This window comes from Chaetura pelagica, unplaced genomic scaffold (genome assembly GCF_000747805.2).
Source record: "Chaetura pelagica isolate M959 unplaced genomic scaffold, ChaPel_1.0 scaffold655, whole genome shotgun sequence".
NCBI lineage: Eukaryota > Metazoa > Chordata > Aves > Apodiformes > Apodidae > Chaetura > Chaetura pelagica.
The window spans coordinates 648,933-660,049 of record NW_009953225.1 but is presented as its reverse complement, the minus strand read 5'-3'; the positions used below and the strand labels follow the sequence as shown (position 1 = coordinate 660,049).

The 11,117-nt window shown below is 40.4% G+C and overlaps 1 protein-coding gene across 1 annotated transcript in view; it reads right to left on the bottom strand.

Moving 5' to 3' along the window:
* Positions 1-11,117, bottom strand: part of TPR (translocated promoter region, nuclear basket protein) — a 38,667-nt gene that overhangs the window by 16,825 nt on the left and 10,725 nt on the right. The window contains exons 17-33 of the mRNA XM_009997853.1: positions 10,892-11,044; positions 10,433-10,595; positions 9,932-10,066; positions 9,063-9,203; positions 8,747-8,915; positions 8,099-8,265; positions 7,229-7,381; positions 6,061-6,177; positions 4,862-5,065; positions 4,588-4,772; positions 4,005-4,152; positions 3,487-3,624; positions 2,677-2,808; positions 2,274-2,404; positions 1,710-1,920; positions 1,218-1,364; positions 608-806 (exon numbers count right to left, since the gene is read on the bottom strand). Coding sequence (XP_009996155.1) covers positions 608-806; positions 1,218-1,364; positions 1,710-1,920; positions 2,274-2,404; positions 2,677-2,808; positions 3,487-3,624; positions 4,005-4,152; positions 4,588-4,772; positions 4,862-5,065; positions 6,061-6,177; positions 7,229-7,381; positions 8,099-8,265; positions 8,747-8,915; positions 9,063-9,203; positions 9,932-10,066; positions 10,433-10,595; positions 10,892-11,044 — 2,693 coding nt within the window. The remainder of the gene's footprint in view (positions 1-607; positions 807-1,217; positions 1,365-1,709; positions 1,921-2,273; positions 2,405-2,676; positions 2,809-3,486; positions 3,625-4,004; positions 4,153-4,587; positions 4,773-4,861; positions 5,066-6,060; positions 6,178-7,228; positions 7,382-8,098; positions 8,266-8,746; positions 8,916-9,062; positions 9,204-9,931; positions 10,067-10,432; positions 10,596-10,891; positions 11,045-11,117) is intronic.

Here is an 11,117-nt window from a genome sequence, read left to right as displayed (position 1 = left end):
CTGCTGAACACCTCTGCTTTCACAGGTTACCCAAGTGTTTGGAAATCTCAACATTAAGCTACCAAAGGAGCTCTTGGAGGTGATTTTAATTTTTACAGCCACTTTTCTATGTAATTGAAATTAAATAAATGAAAAATATAAATATATATAACGAAAATATCTTAATTAAAATTAAACACAAAAGAACAAGGTGTTTTCACCAACCTCTTACACCATCACTCCTCTCAACATCAATTGAAAACAGAGGAGGCAGTATGATTTACAACTGTACATTTAAGGAAGAGGAGAGTGACCTGTTAGTTGGGTCAATCTGCTCTAATCAACAGAGGGATAAAAAAGGGGGGTTATTATGTTGGCTGGTAAAAACTACGCTAAATTTTTTTACCTCCACTGTACAGCTAGCTACATACTTTTATCATCTCCTGCAGGAATTAAAATTGAAGTTTTAGAACAATTCCTGTAACATCCAATCTAGGAAAAACCTTGAAGTAAAATATGAAGCAAACCCTGTTTTCTGAAGCATCCTGTCTAAATGCTGTTCCATAGGAATCATCAAAGACTGAAACAGAAGAATGAAACCATAAGGATGTTAAAAACATCATAATACCAGCTAACTGTGCAATCTTCTGCTTGGCAGCAAGCAAGGTCTTCCTAGTTTTCTCTTCCTTCTCAGTGATCTGCTGTCTCAGCTGCTCCTCCTGTGTAGTCTTCTCCTGCAGGTCTTGATGAAAACGAGCAAGTTCAGACTGTAGCTGTGTTATCTGCTCCTGAAGGTTTCTAACTTCAGCTTCCTTTTCTGCTATAGTCTAGGGAGAGAGAGAGAGATTGCAGCTGTTGGCCATAACCAGCCACCCTGGCAAAGATCCAGCCTAGCAGGGTGCATTAAGGTTGAAAAGCTTATCACCCACAATAACAGTGCAGTCCTCTCTGAAGGCAATAGCTGAGAGAACTGCATTCTCTTTCCCACTTATTTATTCCAAGAAGCAGCATGACACACACTAGATAGAGGATTTAAACCAGGTTTAAGGCCCCTCTTTCCCAACCAGGCAGAGGAACAATCAGGTTTAAGGCCCCTCTTTCCCAACCAGGCAAAGGAACGAGGTCCCTTCATATATTTCTGTGCATACATGCACACACATATCCCCTCACATTCTTCACAGCTACACATTTCAGATGGCAGTGGAGCACAGGACTCGGAAATTGTACACTGCTCTTACCTTCTGTAAGCTTTCAACCTGAGCCTCCAAAGCCTTCGTCTTCCCTTCAGCTTGGCTCAGAGTGTCTTTCAACTCTTGTACTTCCTGGGCAGAAACTTGTTCTTCTTGTTGTTCCACAAAAGACTGAGTTGATGCTTCTGCAACCATCTGAAATACGTCAAGCAGAAGCAGACTGGATGTCATTACTTACACAAATTGCCTCTGTGTGCAGACTGATCATTTAACAAGTTCTGGGCAAACCCAAGGACTTCTAATGAACTCTGAGGTTCTGCTAAGAATGCTGTGAAGTATTAGGTGATGTGAGGCTCATGCTTTCTGGCAGTTAAGAGATAAAAGCAGAATAAACAATGTAATTTTCTGCTTTTCTCTTCACAAATTCATACAATATTATACAAAGGGAATGTGAAAATCATGAGGCTGATTATACACGACTAGATGAACAACACACTTTTCATGGAGTACTATTTTCAAATAAAGCAAAAGTGTATCTACCTTATCATGTTGTGCTTTCAGCTCCTCATATTGAGTCTTGTACCTGCGCCCAATTTTCTTGACCTGTGTTATAGTTTTCACTTTTTCTTGTATGTCAGCCACTTTAGCATCCAGTTCCTTCTGCAAAGTGTCCTTTTCTCCTCTTACTTTAGTAACTTCATCCTTCAGGCTCTGAACAAGATTCTGGCTTGTAGTCAAGGACGCATTAGTTCTAAATAACAAGAGTTTGAGGGAAGATGCAAAGGAGATGTTGAAATGTACTGATTTCTGTGCATTATCACAAGCATTATTTGTAGTGATTTATGTCTTCCAGGATTTGGCAGTGCAAATGATATTTGTAGAATACAAATTATTCTACAATACATTAATTTAGAATAAGATCAGCTACAAGACTGCTTCCAAAGCAGTTCTTGCTTCACTTTATCCACGTTACCAACCTTCACTAAGAATACCAAAGGTTTCATAGCTAAATGGAGACAGTTCAGAAACTACACTTCCACATACAGCCTTATTTTAAGTATTCTGCTTTGCACAAAGCTTGTTACTAACTGGCTTATACCACACCTGGCTATTTCTGCTTTAAGCCTGCCAATCTCTTCACTCATTTGCTGGATGCGCTTGGTGTTCGCCTCCTTCTCCGACAGCAGCTTCCGATACTCCTCCAGATCAGTGTCCTTCTGTTGACTCAGTAAATGCTGGAAGGTTGAGAACACAGTTTGCATTTTCACAAGGTGATCAGCCAGTTCTATTCAGAAAATCTCTTGGATTTAGAGCTACTATGTTTGCATTTTCATTTGGAATGCCTATGAATTACAACGGCCCGTTCTGCAGCTGCACAAGCAAGGCTTTACAAGTCAGCTACATTCCTTAGTTGGTTGTTTTTAAGAAAACACACAACTTTTTTTTACATCGTTTTGCTGTTTTCTTCCCCCTCACAACAACACCTTTGAAAAGATGCATTCCCCACCTGAGTCCGGGCTTTCCAGCGTTTCACATCCTCTTCCAATAGCTTTTTCTCTGCCTGCAACATTCCACTTTTCTCACTCAGTTCAGCATTAGACTCTTGCAGAGGTAGAATGTCAGCCTCAAGCTTGCGTACCTGGCAACACAACTGGAGCTTAAACTCTCTGGATCTTATGAGACTGAAGGAAATGGAACATGGTAGGCCTTGAACAAGCATGGTCAGAGGCACGGGGAGAGCACAACCAACACCCTCAAGGAGTCATGATATAGCTCCTTTTTCAGCTCTCTGCCCTTCAGTGGCCAGCTGGGGCAGGAAGAAGGACAAGGAACAAGAGCAGGAGACAATCCTACAGAGAGCAAAACCCCACAGGTATGACCTCACAATCTTAGATTCTCACTCTCTGTACTTCAGTACTGGAAACTGATTATTAATTACATAGTAGAACCCAAGCACCACTGCATGGGATTCCATTAAAAGAACTGGCAAGTAGAAATGGGAAGAGGCATGTATTTCCCTTTTAAGCTCTCAACATAGTTGTGATCTGCTCTGTATCCCTGTGCCATTTTTCATTTATTTGTTGCTACTGACACACCTCTGGCCAAGGACAAATGCTGACTTTCATTATGCCTTCCAAACTTTCTAGTTGGACCAAAGCCTTCTAAAATTCTAAAGGGAAAGTCTCCTCATTTGTGTAAGATGCAAAGGAATATTGACAATCTAAATCATGTACTTATTGCAATTAGCAATGATACATCCAGATGTTAACACATCAACTTGTGTAGCTGAAAAATACACGTGAACGTCAGTACTAACCTTGGCTTGAATCTGTTGCAGCTCTTGTTCCAGTCTCTCCTTCTCTTCTCTGAGCATTTTGTTGGTTTCTATCAGAACATTCATGGTCTCAGTTTTTTTCATTAATTCTTCATGCTGTGCAATGGTTTTTGCTGTTACCTTTTGAAAAGATTTAACTCAGTCATTTGTTTTGCTTGCACATGGACATGTACTTACCTGGACCTGGCTGAACACTGTTTTGGAAAGCTACCATGGCATTCTTTAGGTCACATGTACAGTCAGAGCAAGTAAATATCACTTAAGAAACAGGAGATGGGAAAAAAAATGAGAGAAACTATTTTCCCTATTTGGGTGATTTTGCAATTGCCACACTGCTTCACAGGGCTCAGAACAAGACCTTGCATTTGGCTATTTATCAGTATCTGTTTAAGAGCTTCCAATTCTTCCAAAACTCTTCATTCTTGGGTAAAAGCAGCAAAGACAGAGTGAAGCACAGAGAACAGCTTGTGGGAATCATAAGCAATAATATCCAAACATACCTGTACCTTCTCTCTCTCAGCATTGAGGCTGTCCTGAAGCTCCTGGAGCTCCCTTTCCAGATGCTCCACCCTCTGCCGGTAGCGCAAACTCTCCACTTGGGCCACCTCAAATCTAGTCTCTGCAATCTCCTTTTCTCGACGTATAAACCTGCAATGAGAGAATGAACAACACATCATGTCATTGAACATGAAAGACAAAGCATTTTAAGCCAAAACATCTTGTATCTGACAGTCTGCTGAGTACAGAGATTGGTTGAGAAAGATAAAAAAGAAAATCCTAGTTAAAAGTGTTTCAGAATCTACTGAAATCTCAAAAAAACTATCAAAAAGAAAGTCAACTCTGAAACTTTCTTGCCAATCATATTGGCTAAAATCTGATTTAGCTTTCTGTTGTAACAGACTCACATTTTCCTAGAAGTAGAAAGAAATCTCCTCTACTAGTTACTGATGCAGGACAATCACCTACCTAGCAAAAAGTAGCATTTACATTTTATACATTATCCTTCAAATCCAAAGTAATACAGAACTACTTTATTCGCCCACTAATTTATAACCCCTGGGAGGAGCCCAGAGCTTAATTTACCTAAGAATTTCTAAGATTTGCTCCTGGGATTTGCCTTCCTCATTGAGAGAAACATTCACTGCAGCTGGTATGGCTTCTTTCATAGAAGTCACCATCTTGTCACTCAGACTTTCCAGCTGTTCGTGCAATAATCGATTTTGTTTTTCCAAGTCTTCACAGCGGGATGCAAGTTTTGAAGCTTCATCCTGCAACAAAATCATTCAATGGCTGTGAATTCCGTGGCCGAATTTCTGCCAACTGAAAAAACCCACTGAAACCATCCAAACAATCATACCTTGATCATCCTCTCCCTCTCTTCCCAGGAGGCTTTGCTCTCTAACAATTCAGACTCTGCTTTCTGAGCAGCCTCCTCCAGCTGCTGCCTGACTGCTGTGTTCTTCGCAACCTGCTCTTTAATAGCCTGCAAAGCTTCCACATCAGCAGCGTGGAGCATCAATTCCCGTTCATATTTATTCTGAGCTTCAGAAGCCATCTTTGCCTGCAGAAAAATACAACAACAGATCCTTTCACCTTTGAGGCTCTGTATTTGATATGTACAAAGAGATTCTCCAATTCTAGACAAAGTCAGTGACCGCTAATGAAAAATAAAACCCCTGGTCAAAACCTCTGTTGTTCTCAAGTATGAAAAATATGGGTAAGCTTAAAATGTTTCCCTTAAAGGTACTTTTAAGGAAAATCAGAATTTGAAATAGTTGTCCTGAGTGGCCAGCAGAAGGGCACACTCTCTATAGAGACTCTGCAATCAAACTTCTGCACAGAGCCAGGCATTAGGCCAAGAACATCCACTCCTTGCTTCAATGTGTGAATGGGCAAAGACATTGACTGCATGAGGCTAAGGACAGACCATGGCCACAGCAGCAGTGGAAAAAAATGGAAATGCTTGTCTGCTAAATTCTGGGTTGGATTAAACAACAGCCAAAAGATTTGCTACATCCTTTACGCCGATCAGAACTGCTGGAATTCTCTCCTGCAGAAAAGGAGACTCCTTTTAAAGCATAGGTACCAACAAGACAGTCTTACCAGGTGCTGCTAGATACCATATGGCCCCACAGTTTTAAAAATACGACAATTACGTTTTGAGTTAGAAAGACTTTTTTCCCCGTTGCATCATTGTGAGAGCTCAGTTTTCTTTTTTTGCTCTCCTCTCAGCAAAGTGAGGTGGCCAAAACTCAAAAAACCCAAACCAATCAATTTTTGTATGTAATGAACAGCATGTTGCATCCTCTGTTTTCTTAACTTCACACAAACTGTGCTTGCAGCACAACTTCAAAGTCAGATGAGTTCGTATTAGCACCATGTTTGATCAGGTAGAAAAATGAAGCAGTAAACAAGCAGCTGGGCCCAAAATAAAGTGTTCTTAGAGGGCTCTGCTTGTCTCATAAGCAGCTCTACATTTACAAAAAATATTCTGAGTTCAGCTTAAAAACTAACATTACTATCTCTAGGTAAAATAGGCAAATACAGCAAACATACTTGCTCCTGGCAGTCACGTCTGGCTTGCTGTTCATTACTTAGAGCTGTGCTGGCTCTCTGAAGAGCTTCCTGAACTTCTGACTGCACAGTTGACAGACTCTTCTTTAGTTCTGTGAGCTACAGTGATGAGGGAGAGGGGAACAACACAGGCACAAAAGTATTACTAAAAAATAAAGCATTTTACAGAGTACTATACACAGCAAGGCTTTGAACATAGTCATGAATAATGCAGAACCAAAGGTGGTAATTTTATTGATTTTAACCTAAATTTAAATCTAAGTGTAATCTAAAGTGAAACACTTTGAAGATTTTGTTCAGCCTGGAGAAGAGAAGGCTCCAGGGAGACCTCAGAGCACCTTCCAGTGCCTGAAGGAGCTACAGGAAAGCTGCAGAAGGACTTTGGACAAGGGCAGGGAGTGACAGGACAAGGGGGAATGGATTAAAATTGGAAGAGGGGAGATTTAGGTGAGACATTAGGAGGAAATTATTTAGTGTGAGGGTGGTGAGACACTGGCCCAGGTTGTCTGAAGCTGTGGCTGCCCCATCCCTGTCAGTGTTCAAGGGCAGGTTGGATGGGGCTTGGAGCAACCTGGTCTAGTGGGAGGTGTCCCTGCCCATGCAGTGCGTTGGAACTAGATGATCTTCAAGGTCCTTTCCAACCCAAACCAGAGTGGGATTCTATGATTTTGACTCACTAATGTACAGAGCTCTTTCCTGGTAAAAACATATTGCTGTTCTTCCAGAGTTGGGCCTGCAGTAATTGTAGCTGCAATCATCTTGTTTCTTTCTATCCCAATAAGAGCCCAAATATAAATCAGATCTATAAGGGCACAGACCACTCTGGTTTGAAAAGACATGTACGCTAGAAATTTGGTTCTGGCTCATGTTCCAAGGGTTTTCTGAAACCTCTCCCATGCTTTCTTGCAAACTGTGCTCAAAGTTCAAGAAGGTAGTGACAGCTTTAAACACACACCCTAACAAAGCTTCAGGTACTACTCATGTTTGTATGCCTCTCACAAATTCAGTTAGCTCTTTATACATCCTAAAAGATCTACCTTTGGACATTAATACGCCGTAAAAAACACCTGAATTTTAGGGAATTACGTAAAAGTGCATTCCTGTGGACTCTCTACTAGGGAGCCTAAGGGAGGGAGCATTCAGCACATACCTGTTGTTCCATGCTCTCCACAGCTTTACGCTTCTCCTCTTGCAGTTCTTGCTTTTCTTTCTCTGACTCCATCAGCTTCTTTTCCAGCTGTGCTTGATACTCTGAAGACTCCTTCAGACGAGTTTCCACTGTTGCACGAACTTCCTCTGTCACCTTCAATAAAATCCATCACAAGAGATCTTTTTTTTTCCTTTAAATACAGCTTTCTGATGTGAAACCAGTATTTTATTCATAATTTAAGGCTGGAACAGGTAATTCTCAGCATCTAATTTAGAGCAACACTGAAAATGTGGAGAGTAACAAAGAACATTGAAATATTTTTTCCCTTTTCCCTCTCAAAGCTGCACCCTGTTGTCTAGTGATGCTGCAGCTGCCCTAGAAAGTGAGAGCTCTGTTTCAGTCTATTTTATTGTGATGTGCAAAACAGCTTGGAGGAACAGGAGTTATAGTGGGGTGTATGACAGATCTGAAGGTCATTCTTAAGTGCTCTTTTGCATCACTGAAGACCCTGCTGATGCAGAAGGTGTGAATTTAACTGCTTTTGATTGAGAGCCAATTAGTACAATCACTGATCACAAGGGGAAGAGTATTTTAAAGTTAATTCCCTGCTTTCTAAGAAAGACATTGGCACGATACTTGGAGTCAAGCTTACAGTTCAACATTCTAAAAGTATGCTGCAAAGAATAAAATGGTTTTTAATAAAATTGTCTAAAATATGGTATTACTACATAATACTCTAATACTTTCTGAACTAATTTAGGGTTTTGTGTAATTCTTCTCATAATCCGAAGACACTACTGTAGTACAAAAAAACAGTATTTTATTCTGTTTCTGGTTTTGCTCTAATAAACAATAATGGTAACTACTTACCTGTTTTTCCTTATTGAGGGATTCCTCTAGACTAAGAACCATGGCCCTGTACTGTTCCACATTACTAGAACTAGTCTTGAGTCTCTCCCTCAGGTCATTAACTTGCTCATCAGCTTGTCTGAGTCGACTTATAAGATCATCCACATCTTCACTTGAACTGGGCTGACCTATAACATTAGAACACATTTAATAACTGATGAAGTTTAATTCAGTTTTTTAAACCACCGTTCTGTTGAAAACTCAAGTCTTTTTAGAGTAATACCATGGAAAAAACAGTAACCCTCACAAAGCTTCCCTAAATAAAATTGTCAGTCCTAACCAAAACAGTGGCTTGCAATCAACACTGTTGATTGACAATAAAGAGATTGGCTATTTAAAAGTAAGTAACCTAACAGACTTAAGTTCTTCCAAATAAAAATAAAAGGGACTAATAAGTTTTGCTTTATTTTCCCCATTTGTCAAAGACCTCTTGGACACTAATTTTATTTTAAAAAATCATCCCAGTTATCACTTGCTTGAGAGTGTGACTGTAATAATGAAGGGGTTTATTATTTAGTGTTTTGTTCTCCTAACTCGAAATAATGATGAATTCTAGCATTCTGCAGACAGCAATGATTAACCTAAGTTAAACGCAGAAAAATATCTTACCTTTCCCTGGAGCCCTCTGGGATGACTGAGATGCCAGCTGAGCCTCCGTATTGTTAAGCTGCTGTTTCAACATGGTGGTTTCCTTCTGGGCATTCTTCAGAAGCTCCTTTGTGTTAATGTGACGGTTTGTCTCAGTCTCCAGTTGCCTCTTCAGATCCAGGATATGAACCTGAAAACACAATTCACAAATGGTGCAAAGACCAAATACATTTACCAATCTCAGGCATGAAAAACCATGCCCCACAAGCTGGCAGGAGCCACGCAACTGCGGCTTTGTTTTCACTAAACCAAGCTTAGCATATTTCTAATGACTTACCTCTTGATTTTTGGTAAGGGAATGTCTTTGTTCCACCTCGCTCTCTAGTTTCTTCTTCAGCTGAGAGATCTCACGCTCCAGCTTTTCTATCTGGTTGTTGAGTCGCTGCTTTGTTTCCGTCTCGGACCGTTCCAATATTCCCTGAGAAGAGAGCAGAAGGCACAGAGCTCACCAGACCCTTCTGTCATTCCCTTCTGAGTGACTCCAGCTCTTCCCACAGAGGTGCCACAACACAACTGCTGCAGGGGCAGAGCTAAGTCAGTGGCTACAGAAAATCCTTACAAGTAGCACTGACAATGTAGGACTTAGTTTTGAAAAATATTTTGTAGTATTGATACAATAAGTACTAGTAAAAGAAAATCTATTATCCATGCAGTCTAATTCCAGGGATTAAAGAACTTCAAAAGATCTACAACATAAATGGAATTCAGTCATGTGATAGAAGCTGCAGCTTTCAATATTTATACTCAATATACCTTCTAGCAGAAGGCAGAAAAGTAGAGAAATAAATACAATTCAGAGCAATAGGAAACTAAAGCAACCAAGGCAGGTAAATTTTGCTGTCATAAAAATTAACATACAGATTTTTTCCTTTCACTTTGTTTCACGTGTTGTTTCCATTTTATTGTTAAAACCCTCTTCCTAAACTCAAATTTCTCTGGACTTTGCCCAGTATAATAATTTAGGACAGGAGTAACAAACATGCTTAAACAAGTCGCTCAAGTGTTTTATGTTCAGCATCAATTTGTTATAACAAAAGAATCTATGTTAAGACTCAAACCCATGGCTGTCTTATCTATTTTCATGAGTATGTATTGAAAACTCTTGACAGACAAACCAAATTTGGACCTGAGAGGAACACCACATACCTGAATAGTTCGCAGATTAGTGAGCAGCAAGTTCTGTCCTCTTTGTTCCACCAGCAAAGACTCGCGCTGCTGAGTCAGGCGCACATCTGACATCTTCAAGATGTCCTTCTCTTTCTTCAAGTTTTCTGCTCTCACCTTTGAGACACCAAATAATAATGACAACTGTTACCAACCCCAAACCTGTTTGTTAACTATAATACTACTTTTAAGATCAGTTGCTATGTTTTGAATAGAACTTCCAATTATAGATTGTAAACTAAAATGCATGCAAAGTAAGCCAAGAACAGTAAGAACACAACTGTCTGCCTCATTACATTCCTCTTCTCTGTAAACTGAAACCCCTTGGGAATGTTGTTCCATCTTCACTCAGCACGAGATATTTTGCAGAATGTCACAAATGTAATAGCTGATACACTCCAAAAGCCACACATTGAAGTTGTGACAGCTTTCAAGAAACCCTCCCGTGTTCCTTTGGAACTTGCAATGCAGTGCATTACTAACCTCTGCCACTGCCAGTTTTTCATTAGCTCCCCTCAGGTCTTGAGTCATAGTGTTAATGATCTGCTCTTGCTTCTGAGTTGTTGCTGTGAGTTTCTGGGTTCTCTCATGCAGAGATGTTATTTCTCGCCGATAGCCTTCAACGTTGTCCTGCAGCATTTCATACCTTCACAGGGAAGAGCAAAGCACATGTTTGTCACATTAAACTGTTAATTGCAAGAGGTGTGTGTACACAGCTGCACGTCTCCTGTTCTCATGTGCCAGTTCCCACCTATGTGGCTCACTCAACTAGAAGGTGTACTCTTGATCCCCCCTTCATCATTTCCTCGTGTTCTTTAACAGAACAGATAACGTGCATCTTTAACTGGCAAACTCTTCCTAAGCAGATGGTACAAGCAGTCATTATGATTCTGTTGACAGAGGAGACATGCACAGGGCAATGAAGTGAAGACGCTGCTTTACCGTTTGGAGGCAAACTCCAGCTGTGTGGATATCTTTGCATTTTGTGACCTCAAGTCTGTGACCTGCTCCTGAAGCTTTTCATTTTGTTCATTCAGCAACTTGTCATTCTCCGCCTTTTCTTTTTTATAGTTCTCAAAAACTTCCTGCAACTGCATCAAAGAACAGACATTGAAGTGCTTCCAGGAGTCTAAGGAAACAGTGACAGCTTTCCACAGTGCCTGCTGAA